Below are 24,653 nucleotides of genomic sequence, written 5' to 3' on the forward strand. Positions count from 1 at the left end.
AAAAATATAGTGTGGGTTTCTTCTCAAACGCCTGCAAACATGTAGAGGCACACAGGCCTTTCCCCACCAACTCCAACATTAAAATAAGGCGCATTTGAAGGGAAATTTACAGTAATGGGAGCAGCTGGGGGTGGGTGAGAGGGAGGAAGGGGCGCAATGCTGGTGCTATAACTTCCTGTTTTTCTTTCTTGAGGTTTTGCTTTGTGTAATGAAAATTTAGAGGCTTAATCCTCACGCCATGGGTAAATTAACATTCATAACCTATTCTTTAGCTTGAGTGGAAATAAAAAAAAAAAAAAAAAAGAGGGAAAGATATTAAATATTTATCATTAATGGCTTCACTTACTCCCCAACACTGTAAACAAATTGATAGAGGAGAGTCTGTGTGTTCCAGCAAAAATAAACTAATGTCAATAGTACACTAGGAACCTGGCAATTTGGCATATTTAAACTATGCCAAAATAGTTTGAAATTCCTCTTTGCCTGTGTTTTGCTCATAGACTTATAAAAAGGTTTATTTCCAATGGACAACAAAGGTGATGCCAGCCTCAACAAACTGTAAAACATGCTCACCCATAAGCAATATATGCCAGGACGGGTTTACCAAAAGGGAAGTGCTAATTCCGGCATAAATTGTGCCTCTCGTGTATTCATCATGTTGGTTATAATAAAGCTATGGGTAGCATTTGGGTGACAAACTGTGTTTTATTGTTAAAAAATATACTTAACATTGAACAAAATAACTTCTGATTCAGTCCAGTTCACTTTACTGGTTTCCATTATTTAGTTTTTTGCTGTTTTTTTTTTCTTTCTACATTTTTGACCCAGATTATTAGAAATTACAGTGAGAGACTTGAATAGAAGAGCAGTACTTACGCTGACTTTGAATGCCTGGACTGTGTTGTCCAACAGCAGTATATTGCACACAACTTGTGTGTGCTGCCTGTCTCGCTCCAGCTCCGTCGCCCGGACATTGTAGGATCTGCCAGCAGGCAAGCGGAAGCGCGCGCTCATCACGCTCCTACCAGGGTCTGCAACAAACCAAAGACACAGCGGAGAGGGGGAAACGATGAGTGAGAGGGAACAAGAAGAAAAGAGGCATCATCGGGTCATGGTCTGAACCGTGACATCTGAAAAAAACATCTCTAATGGCCTCTGATGATAAGCCAATGTACAGTATGACATGATGTACTCTCAGCTGCCTTAGTGAAGGCAGCCACACAGCAACACAAGTCTGTACAAGCACAGTGAAGCAGCAGAGACTGACTGCTTCATTAGAAAAGAATGTCAATGAGTAGGTAAGAGATTCCCTACAAGGAGATGTGCTCCCTACACAGCAGCCAGGTATTAAAACATTCACTAGATAGCACAAAATGAGAAAATTGAACATAATATACACAAGACAAGCAGAGCACAACACGTAATCTGGTCCTTTCACCTGACAACATACAATTTCAATGATGTATAATTATTTCAAAACTTAACTCTATGTTAATAACAACATGTCTTTTCAATGTGTCTGGCTGGAAAGGCTTATGATTGGTTGGCAAATGTGGGAGCTGACTGCCGAGGCCCTGTCTGATCATCAGAAGGAATAAATAACAATAATTCAGCAATTTAGAAAAAATCCAAAGCCACATGTGACTGATGAAAACCTTCCCAAATGCAATCAGAATTTAGTTTAGTTTACACCAAGAAGAAAAGGCTGTTAAGTTTTTCTGGTATTGGCATATACTGCATTTTAAGATATAAATTTTGTAAATTTTTTCATATTTAGATTTTTTATGTGATTTCAAGTCTGATAAATATTATATATTCATGCAACAGTTTGTCTGGAAAACCTGTTTCTTCCCCCACTTGTTACACTGCAATAGTAGGATAATAAGTAAACAGTATACTATATAGTATACAGTAGTAACAATACAAAACACAGCCAAGAAAAGGACACACACTCCTAACACTGTCCTGTGTTATTTTTTGGCACTTTTGAGTAAATGAAACACATTGTGTCAATCAGCTGCAGAGCTGATGAGCAGAGGGTTTGGTCCTTTTGAAAGAAGCTAGGCTAACCGTCCGGCAATGCTTTCAGTCTTCATGTTAAGATAAACAAACTGCCTGTAGGCAATAGATTAACATTTAGCATTCAGATACAAGACTGCCAAGATACAAGTAAATTTCCTATCTGTCAGCAAGAAAGAAAATAAATGTATTAATAAATGTATTCTTCTTTAAAATAATCCCCATCCAATCAGTTGTACCATTAAAATATGCTAGTGTCTTCTGTCAGTATTGTTTTATATGTAGTTATGAAATAGTTATTATAGTATAGTATAGTATATAGTATAGTAATTTGCTTACAATTATCTGTAAAAAAAATATTGAACTGCTCTGTATGGCTGTCAATAAATCAAGCAGAAAACAAAAAAACTCCACCTAACCTATTGGCTTAGTTTCACCAGTTACTTGTAGCTGAAGCAACATTTGTCATTGTCATGGGTTTTAGACACATCCAGTCCGCCTCCTGTTGTTTTCTTTTTTTTTTTTTTTTTATTCTTCAGTGATCCACCATGACAGGAGACATAATAACGCCACTATGGTCATGACCCCATCATCTAGACCTGTTGTATTTGTACCGATGACGCTGTGTGAGCACTTTTGTCTGTGTATACAGGATATATGGAGGGCTCTCTGCATGTCTGAGCTGTCACTGCATATTGGCACAGGCCCCATGAGCATGAGCAGATGGTGTGCATACTGTGCATGTACACGCACACCTATACAAAAAAATGTATTTATGAGTCCACTGTTGATAGCCACAACAGCCTGTATTATCACCTCCAGACTTTCATATTTCACACAAACATACGTAATTATTCTATCAACAAGCATTTTCAATATGCACGCTTTATAAATGACTACATGATGTGTGATTTATAACATGTCATTCTCACCCTACAAAATATGAAGAGGGGTTTTACTGAGAGAGTACAGTATGTCTTAACTGTGGAGGAGAAGTATTACTGAAAGTGCAATAGAACACACACAATGTTGGGTATCTTCTAAAATATCTCAATAGGATTGATTCTCATTAGCATTAGGATGTGATATTTTTTGTTGTGATTGTTGGTGATCAGCTAAAGAAATATGAACAGATTTTATACCTTTTTTAAATTAACAGCTAGCCTAGCTTAGACTGGCAACGAGGAAATATAATATTTGTTTATTAACACCTCAAAAGAACATTTAACAGAGATAATTGCAGTTTGTTTCACCCATAAAAAACATCTGTAAACTTTGGTTTTACAGAGGTTTATATGTAGGACCATTTCTTGGCTGGAGGCATTGACTCCTTGGAGTCTTGCCACCACAGTGAGGTTGCTGGACAACCAGCAAAGTCTGTGCAAAGTCACAAAATGACCTAAGTATCCAAACATAGTATATACCTACAGATTGAACAAGTGACCGGACAATAAAGCTCTCCAAAATGTAAAACTATTCCTTAAAGTGACACAGTTTAGTGAAAAATATCTTCAGTGATTTCAATGTTTTGTTGTTTTCTGCTCATCTCTGCGGTGCAGCTGTCGGGAGTTGGCCCAGATGATGTCACAAGGTCACACCACATTAGCCTACATGGGAGACGAGCAGAGGAATAGCCTCACAATGAATATTTAATGAGTGCAGCATTTGTTTCTGTTGTAATTTATTCACAAGATTATATTCAGCAGTATCCATCAAAATTAGCTGAGCTGATCAGATTTGGTTTACCACCTCCCCTCACAATTTCCTGGTGGTGGGGGTAGAATTTTTAAGAAGTAGGTACTACTTCAAGCAAGCAGGAAGGTTTCTAACACAGAAATGCAGCTGAGCTGTATTCCAGGAAGCATTGGGTGCAGTGGTCCACAGCTAATAACCAGCCAGGCGTGAAACTGGTCATACAAGATGAGACAGCGAGATCAATATACTCTGCCAACGGAATAACTGTAGGCATTAGTGCAGCTAGACAGCCTGTGCACACAATTACAGAAGCAACCATGTACAGTAATGCATGCATGCTAATACCAGCCTCAGTACTGTCAGCTCTGGAAGCAAAACAAATAGACCAGCAAGATGAGCAGAAAGATGAAGCCCTGCAGAAGGCACAGAGAACCAGGAGACATGCTGCCAAAAGTGGTTCAGACTTAAGAGGAGCTGTGGGACACACTGATGGGGAGCTCTGACACACATATATTCCACAGGTAGCAGTGCCTTCCCTGGTATTGTCTGGTCTATACATTTATCCATGTATGTCCATGGACATTTAAAAATGTCCATGGACATTTTTAAGACCATGGACCAGAGCAGTATACTATGCAACCATTTATTCACATAGCCAATCAACACGTGACTTTACATTACTGGGATCATTTACAATCATTTTGAATATTTTTGTTTGCATTCCCTAGATTCTGCTGGTCTCTCCTGTATTCACTATTCTTTCCAATTGTACAATTTTCTGTTCAGCTGCTTTCTGCTCTCATTGTTGTATAATTTTCTACTCTGCTCTTCTCAGTTTTGCTCTGCTGAGCGGGACAGGACAGACACACTCCCCTGAGAGAACCCTCCGGATCTCCGGAAGCACGCCACCATTATTGCTTCCTTCAGTCAGCAGAGCTTACAAACAAGTGTTGTGTGTGTGTGTGTGTGTGTGTGTGTGTGTGTGTGTGTGTGTGTGTGTGTGTGTGTGTCTGTGAATATGAGGGCTCTTGACCCAAAAGCTTCCCTTACTGGTGGGCTCCTCTGGTTCTCTCAGCTTATTGCAAACACAGACAGTCCTGCAGCCTTCCTGTCTGCACACAGGAATGCACGCCCTTTTTATAAACACACCTACTGCAACACATAAACAAGTTATCTGACATAAACATCGAGATGCACATTGTTCCCTTTTATCGGCACTAACTAACTAACTAAGATACTCTCTACAGATTTCATTTACACTAAAGACACCAAACTCTTTAAAGAAGTTACACAACAGACACCGCAGCCTATCCCAGTTCAAATATGGGCCAATTACTGAACTTCATTTGCCCTATACACTTCTATTTATACCCCTCATTTTTTCAGAAGAAGCTAGAACAACACGGTACATATAGGTTTTTCCCCCTTTTCCCTTTTTTTCTTCACTTTGTGTTGTGCTTTGGAACAATTGAAATAATAGAGAAGCAGTTAGGAACCCCAAAGGAATTGTACAAAAAGCATAAACTAGGCCACAAACAAACAGGTGGTCAATTACAGATGCGTGAGAGAGAGAGAGAGAGAGGGAAAACATAGCTTGCAATTGCTGTGAGGAGAAAAAAAGTCACTTCAAATTTGTCATAGATCTTTCTCTCTTTCTGCTAAAATGAAGAGTGCCGCAATGACAAATGCACTTTACACTGAGAGAAGTTCTGCACGATGGCACAGGCTCAGACCTGGCCTGACTCGAGCTACTATTGTAATTATTCCTTCATCAAAAAAAAAAAAAAAAAGGTATGCTTGGTATTGAACTAGCAAGTCCAAGGTCTTCTCCTCTCAGCGTGGATTCCATGTCTTTCTTTCCATTTTGCCCCCACAGAAAACTCATCTGTCCTCTATCTGGCAGTATTTTTATACACCAAAGCCTACCCATATTTCACCTTTACCCAGATTTAAACAACCCCTCCCCTTCCCTACTCTTCCTTTCTTCCTGTCTACCCCTCACCCTTCCTTGCCCATTGATCTCTTTAATTCGACTTATTTTATGTAGGGCAACAACAACAGCAGACAGTGGGCATGCTGTTTATTATGTGTGTGTGTCTTTGTCTTTGTGTAACTGATGGATTGAAACAAAGCATTTAACGTGCATCTATGTGGGGGAGGTGGGGTGCCAGGGAGGTTGGAGCTTTAGGAATGTGGGCAGTGACTGACCTTTGACTTCCCCTTTACGGGTAGCCATATGTGGCCCCAACTAATGGCAAAGTTATATAGTGGGGTTTGTAGTCCGATTGCTACAGTACAGTTTCTTTTGAGGCAAGAGGCCCAAAGTGTATGATGACAGCTGTCTACTCTGAGGGTTGATATTCAACATCTTTGTGAGATTTCATCAGAAATGTCAGCCCTAATAAAGCTGCTTTGAGACTACATACTGACATTTTTTTTTTTTTTTTTAATTTCCCAGGAGAATCCATTGGATGCCGTGACTAAATACTACCCACCCATGCAGGCCAAGCATCTGCTTAAAGAAGCAGGGGCAAATGAGCAGAGAAAATTACTTTGCAGCAGGAAAACCAGTGTCACACTTCCACCACTTCCGGGGTGGAAGTGTGACTGACTGTAAGAGGCAACAGATGAAGGACAACTACGTGTCAACCTCACAGCATGTCAATGAAAGTTCAGGCTGTCTAAAACAGTGCTTCCATTGTCATTATTCAAGAAAAAATATGACTTGTGAAAACCCATGTTTTTTGTTTGTTTTTTCCTTTTTCCTTTACTATAATGAGTACTGTGGAATAACCATCTCCTCCTAACTGAGGGAAATCCTGATTAGAAATACCAGACAGCCCTGTTCGATTCACAGCCTCCTACATGCTTATGTTAAATATGGCATCTTTAAAGTAAATATATAAAATTAGATTTTTATGTTACAGCATAGGGATATCCTTTGTTTTTTTTTAAAAAGCTTTTCATATGCCAATATTTGGAGGTCTCGATATCCAAAAAGCGATTATCAATTTATAAAGTTGGTTTTATGACTGGGTCTATGTCTTTATAGACAGCATGAGACACAAGACAACAGAAACCGTAGGCTTAGAAGGGCAACCAAAATTAACTTAGTGTCTAAGTCTGACAACAGTGACACATCAACACTAGATTCTGATACTGCTTCAAAAGATGAGTGAGGAAGTCAATGCATGGACCCATCTTCGCATATTTTACGGACAAACTCAATAGTTTCCACAACTAGAGATAGATCTGAGTTTTTCTAAAAATCTGTTCTTCTTTGTAGCTCTAAAAAGGTACACATGATGTTGCAGCCATTAGAGTTACAGCTTTGAAGCAGTGAAGAGCATAATGTTACCTGTTAGCCAGGGTGTTACTTATTGAGAATGACTGCATTTAGTGTTAAATGCTATGGTTATGTTTTTAACTGGCAAAGCTTCTCTAGATTGTATATCAAGGGTCACATGATGCCATGTAATATTTACACACCGAGAGAATGAGGTAGAAATTTGTCAGGGAAATAAGTTAGACAGCCTCAGCAGAGGTTAACAGATTGTAGTAGGATACTGCAGTCAAAATCCATGTCAAAGTCACTTTCATGTTAAAAGGGAAGAATCATAAGTGTTTCTCTCAGTGTTATATTCCATTTGTGAACAATTAACCAATAAGCAAGTGATTTCTCTCACAGAATACATATGCATATATATTATGTATTATTATTGAGAAGAGGTAGTAATAGCATTATCCAGTCCTTGAACTACTATACAACACCTTGAAAGATACTACTCTTAGACCAGCTCAATTAACATTCATTAACCTGGGTGCCTGTAGATATAGATATCCCAAAATATTTAACTGAATTTAATTAACTCGTATAACAGTTTATTTTCTAGTGATGATTGTGACTGACTTAGGCTGTCATTTTAAATTAGAGCTTTAGAGTTCAAAAAAGGATTATACAACAGGGATGATACACCTGTTTTCCAGTTATTACAGAGACATCACATTATGCAATCTAACATGAGTCAAATCAGGTAAACCTAAGGTTAGAGAGAGACAGATGAATAAAAATGTATAAAAAGTTATTTTTTAATCTTATCCTAGAAAATATTAAGAACCCATCCTTATTCATCCTAATACTTTAATGGACAGATGTAAGTAAAGGAGAGTTTCAGTGGTATAATGAAAAGTGCACACTTTTTTTCCCCCAATCATTTTGATAACCTTAATAACAGAAGTTTACTTTTGATTCTTTATAGTGGCCCTCTGACTTCCATTGAAAGCACAAGGGGTATGGTTCTGGCATGGCAATGACTGCTGTGCTATGTAGGGATCAATTATGTTATCTATACCTAAGTTTGACAATGAAGCGTCTTCTGTAGAAAAAGATCGACACAACCGGAGTACTTGGTAGTACTTGGTAGTAACAGTAACACACAACCTTGACCCAAATCTCCTAGCACCTACTGAGTGTCTGAACAACAGGAGAGAAGCTTCTTTTAAGACTAATTTTTCCTTCTCTCCTCCTGTCATTAAGCATCAGTATGGTCTGTGAGTCCATTATGCAAATGATGGTCTTCAGTGTCAAGGAGCAGTCATTTACTCTCACAAACAAACACACAGAGCCATTTAAAATGCCTAACACCTGTCACAAAGATTCCTACTAAATGATGCAGGTAATGATGGGAAGTAACAGTAGTGTATCTTCGATGCTCAGTGTGGACAATGTCTGTACTGCTGTCCTTTATAGCTACACTGCCCATCTCCCCTGGGAGTTTCCCTTCATTCCAGCCACCTTCTGGCCATTTTCCCATTCCCCTTTGAGTTATTCCTTCAACTCTCACTTCCCCTCTTGACCTTGCTAACATGCATTTCCTCTTGTGAGAAGTCAAATGCATTTGTTTTGCTCTCCAACCGGTTAAGACCTAGTTTTCTGTCTAAAGTGTGATCAGACCATTACATTTGGTTCTAACTGCAATTTTTATGGCTATGAGCTGCACAGTTATATAGCGTCATGTTGGGAAACCCCCTGTGCTAGAAGGATATACCTCTGACCAGTGTTTCCTCCACAGGCATGCTCATAACACCCTGTCAGCAGGAATTGCTTGAAATTTCATTTCATGTTCATGTGTCAGAGGTCATACTGCCTGTGCTTCTCAAGCTGCAAGACTACTGCATTTGGCTCACACCACAACAGTGATGAAACTGATGAAACATAGCATCTCTTCAAGGTGCAGCCAGTTTAGACAATAACACAATTAAACACTAAAGAGTACACTGCTATTAGAACAGCTAATGAATAAGTTCAATACATCCGTTACTAAGGCCCTCACCAGTCAGGCCCGGCACTGTCAACATTCAGGAGTCATCTAACACAGAAAACAATCTAACTATGGAAACTTTGATCTAAATACATTAATGGGATTAAATCATGCAGGTAAAACACAAACAGGCACAGAACTTGGTTTTTCTGATGTGAGCTGGTTGTTTGAATTTACATATAGCACAAAGGTCAAGGTGGTGGTTGGCCAGCAGTTGTGGAGAAAGTCCACATTTTCAGGTCTCCTGCCTTCACACTTTAACACTGCAAGTAACAGCTAACTGGTGTTCTGCAAGTACATTAACTTCCAGCTGTTCCACTTCCAATTACTCATTCACAGTAGTTAGTTTGTGCTGTGCACCAGTCAACCAAGAATCATTCAACAGGCTTTCCACTGACACAAACACCAAAGAAGGAGAGAGCACACTACTCGAAGCATCAAGCATTGATTTGATACGTAACACACACATCTGGTGCATTTCCCTGACTCATTCTGCAGAGCTTTATTAAACCAAGCAGTTACAGCACCTGTACACCTCTGCTCTACTGCTCTTTAAAGGTGACAGCTTCTTTTTTTTTTTTTTTAATAAAGATGTGCCAATTTGTTAACTGCTGTGTTAGCTCAGTTCATTTGAGATGTAAATGGGGTCCTTAATGGCAAAAATCTGGTTAATCGAATATCCACTTTTTCTAACTTGTCAGTGGAGAGTGATTCTATGATCACACAAAGCATAGCTTACCAAAACCTCCATATAATAGGAGAAACAGAATTTCAGAATTTCAAACTGACCCCAGAGAGTGGAAATATCTGTGACAGCATCACCCCATTTAAAAAACAAGAGGCTGGCTGCTTCATAATAACGGAGCCAACACAGACACTCACACATACAAAACCTACAGAAAGCAACCAGGGGTCATGTTCTGAGAACGCTGCAAATTTCCACCCTCATCCACTTTAGCCCTACACATTCCTGCCCCACCAGCAGGGAGGCCAGGTGTTTTGTACCAAGCACCCCCTCCACTAGGTTAGGGGGCATGGCAAAGCTGATACATGTCTGGGGCAACAGGCACCTGACAGAAACATGTAACTACACCTACGGATGTCCCCTGAAATCTCAAATCTAATCTGCAGTTCCATGTTTTCTGTTTGAACTTTCATTAAGACTTAATTTGACATTTTCCAATTTCCAACAGTCAGAACTACAGTTGTGTTTCACACAGCACATCTTTTTGCAGCTCCATAATCACTCTAATATAGCCGGTAGGATCAATAAACAGCAGGTTCATAAGACTCTCTTCATTGGGATGTAAAAGCTCCCTTGATGCCATACACTATAAAGACAAAACAAAACAAACATATTTATGGGTGATCACATGTGGGCTGCTGTTGCTTTTTAATTGTTATTATGGCTTGCAAGAGTTACCTGTATATATGGTAAGTCGACTATGACTTAAGGTCATCCAAGAGTTATCTGTCATTAATTTAAATGAAAATGGAGGGAAAGTCAAAGTTGAAACATTTACTCAGGAAAACACAATCTCTCCAAACATTAACAATAATGAAATTATGGTGTTAATAACCATCATCATGCTTATCACTTGAAAGCAGCTTTAGCATTGCCTGAAAGCGCTACTGTGCTCATATAGAAGTCATAAATCTATTCCACTTATAGACTGTAAGTGAAGATAGAGATCAAGTTGGCTATTTTAACATGGGACTTTATGAGCATTGTCTCACTTTGAAACCAACTTCATGTTGTTATTTGAAGAACTGCTTCCATGTTTTTTTTTTTTTTTGGTCAAGAAGAAATAATTATTTCACTTTCCCTGGGGAATGCAAATTAAACAGCGTTGCAATGCTCAAGACAGAGGTCAATTACCTGATGGCATGATAATAGCTTGAAAACAAATATCGGCTAAGTGGAAGAGGTGCAGCATTACACTATGTGGACTGGTGGGCCATGTGCTGCTAGTAATCATACAGACCAAGATAGGTTAATAATAAATATCCCCAAAATAAAAGCTTGACTTGGGCAGAGCAAAATCTGTCTGTTCAAAAAGGAGATAGAGAGGGTAGATTTGACAAAGACATGATTGCTACATGATTTATTTAATCCCCTGAAACCAGACGATGACCCTGTATTCCTTGTCTTAAAAGCTATTGCTGTTGAGGGTATACTACTAAAACATCAGCAAAACAGATCAGCACTTATCTCATCAAAGTTCAAGCCATCTCCTTCATTATCTGTCTCCCTCCACATAACCCAAGCCCTTTTCTAAGAAGCTTTGGATATTCCATTTTTGCTGAGAAACAAAAGCAGACTGGGTGTGACATTTAAGATGAGAAAGAGGCAGTGTGGTTGTTGAGGAATACTCGGAAAAGCTTTTATCACCAGCAGTCTAATCTTTCAGAGGCAATACAAGCCATTTTCATGGAAACTGTGTTCCTTGCTTATGATCAGACATGTACCATAATGTGTACACATTATCAGTGTCAGAAGGCCATTTCCTTGGATAATGGAAATAGATAATCCAACATGTCTGAGTAATTTTTCAAATTTAGAATGGGCATTAGAGGTCTCACCAGGCCAAAATAGTGGCAAGGCTCCTAGCAGCTGTGTAGCCTATTGCAGGGAAGCTAGATATTCCTGAAGCCGACAAAATCTGGTTACACCTCAAAGGTTCCTACAACCACCTAATCATAACAAATGTGGTAATGTAACCATCAAGCATAGAGGTTATTATACAACTCCACACTTGACCAAAGAACTGAGGAAAAGCATAAACCTATTAATCTCTGGGAAAGAAACAATAGTCTGTTTATGACTCATTTTAGAAGAGTGCAGTTACATGTGCAGCTGCTGTTCTGCCAGTTCCCGGTTTCATACACAGTATAACAAACTTTTAATACAGTTTATTATGTTAGTATTTTTGGTCCCATTTACTAGTTAGACAGCAGCAGGAAGTTTCTGTGGGTCTGAATCTTTCATCTAGTTCAAATAACAAAATGAATGTGAGTGGGAGAGGTGTTGGGGGACATTTCTGTACCACAGGTTGTATGAAGAGGTGAGGATTAAGATGTAGAAGTGTGTGGAACACATTGTGGTCTGTAAACAAGGCCAAAACAGGAAAGCGTGGGCCCACCTGATAGTCACCTCATACTTTATACAAAGTTTCCACATTGTAGAAAATAAGGTTAGCTGCTGGTGAAAAACACTGAGGCAGCAATTTCTTGCTTTTCTTTAAATCTTTTTCTTGCAAGGGCTGAGCTATAAAGGCACATTGTTTTAATACACTAAAAAGTGCATCAGCTTTGTACAAAACTCCCAAAGTGCATGCTTCTGTGTTTGACTCAAGGTTTTATCTCTGCTTTAAATCAGTTAGCTTGCACCAGTTAGCTAGCTCAGCACAATGTCACTGTTACAACAAAGGAGCCTTCTAATGGCATAGCTTTACACACACCCACACACACACACACACACACCTCACAGACATGATATAATTTGGTCTGATCACATGTATTCTGTATGCCACATTAACATTAGTTTTAACCTAAATGAAGTGGTTGGTGTGGAATTAATTCAGTTATGTAGCTGTCGGAGGTTTCATATGTAGTCCTGGTTATGCGGTACTATGCAGATGGCATTTCCTCTCCAGCACTGGCCTGATATACAACAGACTCAAACCAGGTTCCAAAAATTGGTGACCTGCGCTGCATTAATCTGATTTGACAAAAGAAGATTAGTGGAACCCCAGACCTAAATGAGGGCTTAAATGAACCAGTGAAACAGATTGAGAGTAATGATGTTATTGTATAAGAGTTGAGATATGTAGAGAGTGAACTTTGGACCAGTTTTGAAATTGAAAATGTGATTGTTACAATTTATTTGTATACACAAGACATTGTATTAATTCCTCTGCACAAAAAATGTGAACTATAGAAAACTTATAGTTACTAAAGATGTAGATAGCTCTAATAAGATGCCTCAAGGTTGTGATTAACTGGACTCCTGATGTCCAGAAGTCACTGAATCAGTTTGGCCAATTTATAATCTTCAGCAAACTACTTGTAGCTGTAATCCAAACAACTTCTGTGAAATCTTGCTGTTACCAAACATAAAGACTGGAGCATCACATTCACTTCAAACCAATAGCAATTGCTATTCCTGGAAGGTAGCAATGGTAATTTATCAGCTCCTCTCAAATCAATAAACTGCAACTGTATGGAAACAACTAGCCTCAGCAAGATACTCAAAGTCCAAGTAAATTCCTAAATACCGCATCTGAAAACCTGCTGTTAAACAGCCTTGGGGACAAACCTGAACTAACAAGCTATAAAGTGAAATTATTGCCCCTGCTCACTATGGTTTAGTTTAGCCAGTGTTAATCTGTTGCCAGGTTAATGCTTGAGCAAGAGGTGCTAAAATATGCAAAGATTCATGGTTCTGTAATTAATGCGTCTTAGATTAAAGTGTCCGAGAAATGTCATGTATTGTCTGCCTGCTAGCAGTGCACACTGGCTCAGAGGCTGATAAAGACAAAGCAGGCAGAATAGCAGTGAGTCAGCCAGAGCCAGCCCCCTGCCTCATGCTGAAATCAGAGAAACCACAAGAATGTAACAGCTTCTGTTATTATCCCTCCCTGCTGCCTCCCTGCCTGATAGCCTGCCCCAGAAAATAGCAGCAAGGCTGCCTATTTCTCCAGCATGTGCACGCACGCATGCACACAAAATCTTCTTATATTCTTTCTGTCCTCTCATTCTCATCTCTGACAATACACGGTAACGCAGATTCTCTGCAGTTGTGACTGTCCATTTTAGTTACTTTCTCACCGCACACACCAAGACGCTTTAAGCTCATACACTTATGGTGGTTCACAACACAAAATAGCATAGCCTGCAATTTGTTTTTCCTCCTGAGAATTGCTGCTAACCCACTATTTCCAAAAACACAGCTACGTTACCTCATCCATAGAAATGGTAAAACTGATCAATTGATTGACATTTTGATAACACATTGATAATTTGACAAACACATTTTCATTTAAATTATTTTTAATTTAACCATCTCCAACAACAAAATCAATGTAGCTTACTCAAGTTATAGCCAGTTAAACACAAAGTGTTTAACACAGTGTTAGTTGAAACTTAGCTTCGTGGTCGTGTTTGGTTCTCACAGTCAAAGTGAAGCATTGAGTTATTCATTTCATGTCTTGTTCACTAAAAGCTTTTTTTGAACTCTACATTTGAAGAGTCGTTGCATTGTGTCATTGCTATTAAGACTTGACCCCTCACCCTTTTCCCCCTGTTTCACATATGAAACGAATCAATACTGGCTTCTAGCATTCAAAAGTCAAACATTTTTCACAGTTCCTTTTTGTAATGGTTCATTAGAACATGGATTTGCCTTGTTGTGTTACAAATTGGCAAATCACCCTTAAAACATAGTTATAAAATGCAACTTTAGGGTCAAAAGTGGGGGCTGATTTATTGTTGAAAACGGAGAAAGGATCATCCCTGTCCTCAGGCTGAGTTAATGTTGAGAAAGGGTAGGGCAGGCCCAGGTGTCAACAAAGGAGCATGAATGTGTGTGTGCGTGTGTGATATCCAAGCTCACGTGGGTGGACACACCCTCCTAAAAAAGCATGCCCATCAGCCTTTGTAACCAGATATCCCTTCACATGTTGTTGACCCCTTTCCCTCTTGATCTTTTCATAGCACCATCTTACATGCACAGTGATGACATGTACACACATCTACATTCGGCACCCATCTGTTGACTAAAACAGAGAAAATTGTGGAAAGTCAGAATTTTGTAAACAATGTTGTCTTGAATAAGCTGGTCATTGCAGACCAAAATTTAAGAGCAGTAAGTATAAAATAAAGGAGAGAAAAAAATGCATGGATGGAGAGGAAACCAGACAGCGGAGAAACTGAAAGCAGTGTTTTAAAAAACAAAAAAAAAACAAAAAAAAAAAAACAGCAGCACCAATGTCCTGTGTTTTTTAACTGGTCTGTCTGTTCTTGTTTTAGTTGGATATGCAATACCTTAGCGTTTCCTCCACAGATCTCCAAACATAACAAGCAGCGGATAAAACTAGGCTTAACCATGTAAACTGCTGATCTTCCAGCAAAAATCCTGTCAACTGTCACACTAACATGCAACAAGGAAACTAAAGGTTTAGAAACAGAATGCTCATGCACACTTCTGTTTCTATAAGTTTAATAAAAGATGAAACCAAAATTCAACTCTCGTGTCATGATTTGCATAATGGCCATTATCTAAAGCTGGAAACATGGTCTACAGCTACAACCAGTTCACAGATAAGGCATTTGCCTACTCTGCTGAATGGAAAAGTAATCTCATTGTATAATAAATAGGAAGAACAGTTCAATCTTGCTAATTCTCATGGAGACCTTGCAGAATATAGAAGACCAACCATCTACAGCTTTGACCTACTGTTCTTAAGCAACTGTGTCTTTTGACCTTCTGAGGCATTCAAGGCTCTTTAAACAGCTGTTTCAAAGACAGACCTGGGGATCTGGAGACACGCTTGCATGCTTGGCTCAGATTGCACAAGCAACAGCTTAAAATGGGCACACTGCAATAGAGCAACAACCCTTTGCTAAGCACACCACTGTGCACCTTCAGGAAATGGTAGATGCATGTCTAAATGTGCACAGAAGTGTATTTCATGCATTGTATAAATATTTTGTGGGAAAATTTGATGGGTGGTAGTGAAGGTAAGGGCAAGCCAAAACATGCACTGTAGCACAACTCCTGAGCTAAGAGTGAGGAGCCAGCTGTACTCACATACCTGAGGAGTGTACAGGTGGGGGTGGGGAGATGGGGAGTGTGAGTGTGTACTGGAGTATTTGAAATTGAGAAACCTGGAACTGTAATGCTATCGATACTGAGAACATAATTTCTGCTGTAGCAATTTCCCTCCTGATAAACACAGTGTCTAAATTCAACAATCAGTATCACTATCTGAGCTCTTAGTCAGCATATTTGACATGTCATCATTAGCAGACAGCTACAAAAAGCATTCCAAATTTCAATTTATTCCACTACTAACATGGAAGGTACAGATTATATTATACAAATGTTAGCTGCTTTTCCCTGGAGCTGGTTTATTTGTGACAGCCCGCTACACATCAACACTGACCCCAAACTATTTCAAGTTGGTAAAATCTTTTTTTTTTTTTTTTTTTCCCCCCACATTGTACAGCTGAGCATGTATTGGCATAGCCCCTCCTTGCCACTCTCTAACACACTCACTGACAATGGAGAGTAGAGAAATCCCTCCAAATTGATGGTCCATGAAAAGTACGCATCACTTTTATCACCCCACCTGGTCTCTTTTTCATCATTCTCTATGTCAGTAATTTAAGGTGCACAAAGTGTGCATGCCTAAGCTCTCTGGCCAAGCTCAATCAACCAACTTCGACCAGGTTTATGAGAGTTGTTTGCTACAACAAGACGCAACTGAGCTGTATCTCTTACATTAGTCATTCTTTGGTCACAAAGTGTTTGGGAGCAATCTTTTACCTCAAAATGCCTTCTGTTTTCCCACGTCCAGCAGTCTTTTCATCTATGCCCCCTATTAATCCAAAGACCATCCAACCAACTCATACCCAGTGATCAATGATTGTTTTAATCTTTTAATAACTTTGTTATTCAACCTCTGCATAGATAGCTAGGTCTATGTCACAGCCCTAAATCACCATCCAGCCATCTTTATCATCTGGCTCTGTGATATAATCTAGTCCTGCACTTTTTAGAAACTGTACAGACTATACTGACAATACAGGACAACAAGTTAGATACAGCCATCATATAAGTTGCCAAAAATTTAAAAGTAAAGCAAAATAGTGCAAATCATTTGCATAAATCCTACTGTATTTTAACATTTCATAAAATGTAAGGTTTTAACTTGTAAATTCCAAGTCCAAGAATTATAAACAGCACTTTTTAATTCTATAATCTACAAAATCAAAAAGGATGAAATTCACAACTTCTCTAATGTCAAATGCCAGCAACCATTATTTTAAACCCCTACATTTCTTTGCCTTCATTTTATGTTCCAGCAAAAGAGACCAGGAGGGCAAACCAGTAGGATTCTATAACTATAACTCAGGACCGGCCTAGTGTGTTGACACTGATGTCCACAGCTGACAACGGACTGAATTTAAACCCAGTGAGTATATTCAATTATGTGAAAGACCCTACAAATTGTTCAACAGCTACAATAATTCTAAAGTCAGTGAGCCCTTTGCTTGGTATAGATTTGACAGAGCCATATATTGTGTGTGGATGTAGAGGAGTCGATCAATACAGTTTTTTTTTCTGGGTTGACTCAAATACTGTTTATTGGTAACAAAGGTGACTGATAATCACTGACAAAAAACATACAGAGGTGCAGAGAGCTTCAGACGTTTCATGTTAACATTTTTATGTGAACTGAAGACTAAATCCCGGCCTGGGGCCCTTCTGTGTGGAGTTTGCATGTTCTCCCCGTGCCTGCGTGGGTTTTCTCCCACTGTTCAAAGACATCATGTTTAGGTTAAATGGCCGCTCTAAATTGTCCGTAAGTCTGTGGAGTGGCGACCTGTCCAGGGTGTGCCCCATCCTCACCTAGTGTGACCTGGGATTGGGTCCAGCACCCCCCTTGACCGCAAACAAAAAAAGCGGTAGAAGATGGATGGATGGATGATTGGAAAAACTAAACCTGCATTCAATAACCCTGAATGAATGATACAGAAAACAGACTTTAAGAGTGTTGCAGATGTATCAAAACTGACTTATCATCTTAAGGTGCTTCCCATGAAATGAGTTCACTTGGTTTAATTAAATTGATTGGACCTGCTTGAAAACACACTTGTCCATCTAAGGTCTCATAGTTCACAATACGTAGAGAAAAAGCTTAATCTATGAGGTGGAAGCAACCTTTTGGATGTATCACAGTGGGTGTCTGGAGCTCCATCAAAGTGATCATCCAGTTAATGGTCATGTCTCATACATGGCCATGGCATTGTTGCTCAGCTTGGGAACTTTTAATTGATAAACCCACTTATGGGCTACACCCATGATTGGTCCCAAATCACAAAGCACTCTGCTGCTGTCCAAATCCTGCACACCTGAATGTAAATATTCAATTCAAAGCATCTGTTCAGTGTATGCATTTGTATAGTAGGGGATCTGCCAATAGCTCCTCTCTGTCTGAATCCTACTGTTATAGATAATCAAACCATTATGGCTGCCCACTAACCAAGAACACCATTACCATAATATGCAGTTTTATCTGATTAGTTATACACAATCCAGATGTGCCAATACCAGAGAGACAGTAAGATTTTACAAGGTATTCTGAGAGCATAAGGCATTTTTCAAGAGCTAAAACCACTACAAACTCAAGTGCCATTAAAATAAACTGCTGAATGATTCTTCACTTCCTTTCTTACATAAGCATAAAAAGATCACTGTGATACAGGATAACAAAGCAACTGTCTACCTATGAATAAACATCATTTATTCTGAAATTTAAAAAAGGTTTTTTCCTCACCAGAACTGAATCTACCCCCAATCGGTTACACACAATTCACAACGCCAGTGTTATTTTTGTCCCAGCGTTCACAGGCAGAAAATAATCACATGCAGATCTCTGCTACTTTCTGAATGATACAGAGACTAGCACTCTACAAACCCCACAGATACAGTCATGTTTGATGAAGTGATAAGGTTATTCTTTGTATGACTGTGAGTAATACAGACCTGTGTAATCATAGGCATAATTCCAAATGTAAGATAATTATTGTGCTTCCAATTTTAAGCACCTTGTTGGCAGTAATTAGCCCTTGTGTAGTTAGTGATGCAAGAGGCATTAGATTGAAGAAATAAAATGGCACAGTATCACAAGCAACTTGGAACCAAACGGGTTGGTGTGCAGCCACTGTAAAATTAAATGGGTGAGCTGCCTATCAATGGCTAAGCTTGCAACGCTTCCTTACTGCAGACGGGACCGTGAGCTTTCCAACGGGTTAGAGTGGAATGGGCTGACAGCTGGTCCTCTTGGTTAAACATGAACAGGCTGTCAGCAACAGTCAACATAGGTCACAAGGAGCTTGGTGTCTCCCAGAGAAAGAAAAGGCTCTCATAGGGAATTTTAAAAAGGTGAATATCACTCAATTTCAAATCATTAATTCAGCTATGGTGATAAAATAAGAACCATCCAGAAGCACAAGACAGACAGTTGATAAGCAACTGCAATTTTGGAAAACTGAACTGAAGTCAAAGGTTACTAAGACAATGTTGTTTTTTTCTGTAGAACTTCTGCCAACAATTCAAACCCACTAGTAAAAGATGATGGAATATGATAGTCTATCTTTCTTAAAGCAGCAAACAACCAGTCCTCTTGCCAACACTTGCCATATTACACCAGTACTAAATTGTCAGAATAACCACTGACAGTCTACCACTAAGTGGTAGGGTGTGTCTTTCCAACGTTGACACGAAAAAGAAATAAGGTGTCATACAAAGAAAGAGAGAAAGGGGAAGAGCAGGAAACTCAAAGCAAAGAGTTAAGTGAGAATCAGTCAAGAGAGGAAGAAATGACAGAAAGTGAGGACTTCAGACAACAGCTAAGTCTCAGGGTGAATGAAGATGACATCCTCCTACACTGTGACACAAATGAAAGACAATGGAAACACTGCATCATGTCCCAATATACCTCATTAATTGCCTATATATAGATCTATTTCCACCATCCATTCATTTAATACAAGACTACTAACCACTTTTTAAAATATCGAAGCATAAAATGTCTAACATTCTGTACTCCTCACCCCTCCCACAGTGTGTACACATTTCTCAACCTCTCAAACAAGTGAGAACAATGGTTGACCTTTCACCCTTCTGCTATGTGGGCCAATTCATGACGTTTAATTAGAAGGCATCTTCATCCATCTTCTCTCCTGTCACGATTAGGGCCAGTCAAACCTATGTAGATAGATTTGGCATAACAAATGGCACAATAAAAAATTGTTATAAAGAGGTGTATGGATGGCAAAGTGGACATGAATTTGCTGCACCTCCTCGTTTGTACATCACTAATGAAACGGTCTAATGTTTGCACTCATCAGCTTAAGTACTGAAGATGTAGTCCTGGCAGTACAAAGGTATCATACAAATGCTATTCTTTAGTTAATATTTAGTTATAATTTATCTTAACTTAAAATCGAAATAACAGAAAATTAAAAGTAGATTTTTGCTGCAGGTAATAATAACCAACACTTTGCCTAATTGTATCAATGGGTAAACTTGATTCCAAGTTGCCTTTTTGACATGATGATACTACCTGACTGTAAGCTTGCTCCCATGGGAGCCAACAGCCCTCTGCTAGCAGGTGAAGCTAATCCCAATTACTACTGCCCACCAGTGCTCCCTCCTGATTTCCTCCCTTCCTCCCTTGTATCCACTCACATATTAGCATCTGAACTCTCTCCCCTTGTCTATCACACACACACACACACACACACACACACACACACACACACACACACACACACACACACACACACACACACACACACACACACACACACACACACACACACACACACACACACACACACACACACACACACACACACACACACACACACACACACAGAGAGAGAGAGAGATAGCCGGTTCAGGTGTTCTGTTCAAGTGGACAGAGCAAAAGCAAAAAAATTTCAAGTTAAAGCCAGGATTCACTTCAGCACATCATCTATCAATTTATAGATGCATCAAAAATAAAAATTGGCCAGACTGCATTTCTATTTCATGATGTATGTTTCAGCTATCAGAGATGGGATTTCCTTTTTATGATATATGAATGTGCCTTAAAAAACTTGTCTCTGTTCTCTTAAGTTTAACCGAGTGAAATACTGTGGTCATGGTTTTGTTGTGCTTTGTGAACACAAAAAAAAGGAAAGAAATTGCATGGGTCATTTAAAATCATTTGGGCAAAACTGAATAATTAAGGGATGGCAACATATGAAGAAATTTATATTGCTCATACAAGTTTATGACACTGTAAATAAACCTTTAGATATAATTTGCTAGATTTTTATTTTTATTTTTTTGTAAAACTATTAATGCCGTGCATATTATATTTGATGCATACATTTATGAGACCATCCCCTTGGCAAAATAAAAAAAAAGAAATTGAAAAATGCAGCTGTTTGGAAAAAAATAAAGAAATAAATATAAAGGAGAGAAATGTTTTTGGTCCAGATTAAAGACATCAAAAAAATTGATATTTTCTGTCCATTATTTCTCTGCATATCAGGCAGGCATTATAGGGCTACGTGAGCTATAAATGTACATGTCATTTAGAAAAGCTACCAAATACACAAGCAAAACAACATGATGTGCTTTTGTGGTAGTCATTCCTAGTCTAATGTAAAAAACTCCTACCACAGCTAAAATATGGTTGAAATATGGGCTTTGAATGTTGTCCCATATTAAATAAATACAACAGAGCAAGTTTAATTCCCAAGATAAGTGGTCTGGCTTCAGACAGGGATTCCCAGATATATGAAGGTCAAGAAGAGCCACAAACATTATGTCAAAGTCATTCTGATCAGGGCTGATCAGGGCTTTGTTTATGGTGGCAGACAAGGGAACAGACAAAAAAGTTCTTGTTAAAAAATTTTTCACTGCATCATTTCACTCATTAAAAGCTGATGTACCTAAATGCAGTATGCCATTAAGAAGGGGGCACGGGGGGCTTCCAGTGACACCCCTCACATTATCCCCAGGGATCCCCCAGTCACATCATGTTTGGGCTGCTGATTTAGATTAAATAAATCCAGCTACAGGATTTCATTCAGGGTTCCTTCCCTAACTAAGACCCAATTCAGAAGCATCCGCGACATAACCCTAACCCTAACCCTTAAGTCATTTTGCAGTTTAGATATCTAAAGGGCCCGGAGAGTGCCAGGGAGAGGTGGGGAGGCTAGACAAACAGGACAGAGCACAGTCCATATGATCACAGCGGCGGCAGCAGACTGGCAAGCAGCAGGCAGCATAGAACCGACTGCGACCCAAAAGATGTGGCACGGATGGTGGAGGATTACGTCATCGAAAAAAAGGAGGACGCCTCATCGCAGCAAACCTTCACATCCACTGTTCTACACCACACAGTTAAAAGGTTTTTAGCCTGCAGACGAGAGCTTGTTTCTACCGCTTATCTCCCCCTCCCCCCGAAAAAAAAACATCAATAATTGATACACGTGCAAACTATATGGGAATGACAATAAGCAGCTGATCCATACAGGCCCCTCTGCTGTGACATCTCAAGAATGTGACACGTTCATGAGAGCAGTTTAACAAACGGGGCTTCATTAGTCCCTGTGCAATGAATGACACATAAAAAGCCCATCCAGATCATCTGACCGATCTGAACTGGGTTTATGCATTTATCACATGAGCTGCAGGGATAGATAATCCCATTAGCCCTGTCTAACACTCACACTAAAATGCTGCAATTCAACCGTTTTGCTGGCATCAATCTCTAATTAATGGCCACGGCACATGACGAAACAATGTCATATTTAAAGCCCCAGTAGGCACATAACTGACGCCGCACTGGTCCCATTGAACGCCAACTGGACTGTGTCATTAAAGGGCTTATTGTACCCGGCTCAATGAATGAGCTACTAAAGGCCTGCTTAACCCGATTACATATGTGCAATTTTATAATGCAGGAAGTCCAAACAAAGTGGTACTGGCTCAATAAACCTCTAGATGTAAACCAATATTGCGCACACTGGATTAGCTCTTGTTTCGCAGCTACGTAAAGTGACCTGAGGTATTGAATGGGCTAGGAAACAGCTAGCTAACAAGCTACACAAGAGCTGGCTATTGAGGTTGGAGTAACATGTATTTTAGGGCTTTCTGTTTCTTTGTGCGAGACCTCACTCAAACAGACATGAGTATAATAACAGCATGAGCCCTTTGGAGTAACATTATCCCAATGGTGTTTCGCAATATTGGTCAATTTAGCGACGCGGGGCAGCAACTTGGATAAAAGTGACAGCGCTAAACTAGCTAAGCTAATGTCAGTTGGCTGTTAAAAAAAATTGCTGGCCCGAGAACGAGTGTCTTTTCCTTACCGTCATAAACTGCTCCAGGGGCGTCCAGTTTTTAAGGAATATAATTTTAGCTGTGTGAGAAAATGGTTTGTGTCGGGGCGATAAAGCCCGAACATCCAAGATCAGTTCAAGCACTGCCGACGAAACCCGAGCATCATCACTATCACCGTCTTCATCAGTACTCGGAGTCCGGCGCTGCTTCACACACATCCATCCAGCAGAGCGGGGCCTCCTCCGGGCTCGACCATGCGACTGGCTCGGCGACGACGGATAATCCACAAGACAGGAGCCCCCGCAGGAACCATTGGCTAGACACGGCGACTAGCAGTCATTTCGGGTCGAGAGGATGTGAAGTATAATCCCACGCATGCGTAAAATCGAAGAAAATGCAATCGGGAAAAAAACTGTTACAAGTGAAAATCTTTGGACATCGAGTCACCGACTAGGCAAATGTTGCGTTTCTGACTTTCCCAAGAGAGCCCGTCCGTTGTTGTCAGCGTCCCCTAGTCTCTGCAGCTGCTTTGCCGTCTGCCGGACTGCCTTGCACCACAGCGGTGATCAGCGCGGCGACGTAATGGCGCAAACCCTGCGCACAGGGGCGGGGCCACGGGGCGGGAGGCGCGCTGCCTGTTTTTGAGCGCACCCACACAGAGCCACGGCAAAGATCTATGGTGGTCCGAATGTGCATCCTGAAGAATGGCGTGTTAACTACAGTTACCTCCAACTGGAATGTGAATAGAATTCTATTCTATTGTAACAACTCGAATAAAATATGATTACATTATTATCATAAAGTCACAAAAAACGGAGGCGGCTCGACTTAAATCAGCATGTCTGTTTTGTTTTGTTTTTTCAGGCTGGGCATTAATATAGTGACTGTATCGCCTTAGAGTAAGTTATTATATTTGTTATTGTGTAATTGCTTCGCATGCAGAGGCCCGGGTTCAAACCTCAGCCATAATGCAATCCAGTAGTAGGCTTGTGCCGGTCCCAAGCCCGGATACATGGGGAGGGTGGCGGCAGTAAGGGGATCTGGCCTAAAAACTGTCACCAAATCAATCAAACCAAAAACCAAAAACTGTCACCAAATCAATCACGCAAGTTCCCAGACAGGGAAAATGCCCAAAGAGAAAAATTATGTGTGTATCTTCTTTTTTATAGTCTAGGTAGCCCCCATTTCGTGTGTGCATGCACAGCATCTGACCCTCTAATCACATGGAAGTGTATTGTTTATTTTTCCAGTTTAAATCCGCCTCATACATGTTCTGCTCTGATTCGCGTCCCGAAACACATTGTAAACTCCATACTTATTAAAGGTGCTATGTAAATTAAGTTATGTTCTTATTGTCATTATCATTAATTACTTGCACGCACAGACGCAAATAAAGTTTCTTTCACGGAAATGCATTATTAACTCTATTTTCATTTGGAGAGTAGATTCATTCATTCAGAGTGAATATCATGGTGTGGCTTTCAGAA

General features: G+C 39.8%; 1 protein-coding gene across 2 annotated transcripts in view; it reads right to left on the reverse strand.

Annotated features, from left to right (window-relative positions):
- The window catches only part of ptpn4a (protein tyrosine phosphatase non-receptor type 4a), a 57,320-nt gene extending 33,592 nt beyond the window's left edge, over window positions 1-23,728 (reverse strand). For both annotated transcript variants that reach the window (XM_029530075.1, XM_029530076.1), the window contains exons 1-2: window positions 23,196-23,728; window positions 877-1,031 (exon numbers count right to left, since the gene is read on the reverse strand). In XM_029530075.1, coding sequence (XP_029385935.1) covers window positions 877-1,014 — 138 coding nt within the window. In that variant the 5' untranslated portion in view covers window positions 1,015-1,031; window positions 23,196-23,728. The remainder of the gene's footprint in view (window positions 1-876; window positions 1,032-23,195) is intronic.
- Between the last annotated feature and the right edge of the window lie 925 nt (window positions 23,729-24,653).

Source organism: Echeneis naucrates, chromosome 21 (assembly GCF_900963305.1).
Source record: "Echeneis naucrates chromosome 21, fEcheNa1.1, whole genome shotgun sequence".
In the NCBI taxonomy this organism is placed as follows: Eukaryota; Metazoa; Chordata; class Actinopteri; order Carangiformes; family Echeneidae; genus Echeneis; species Echeneis naucrates.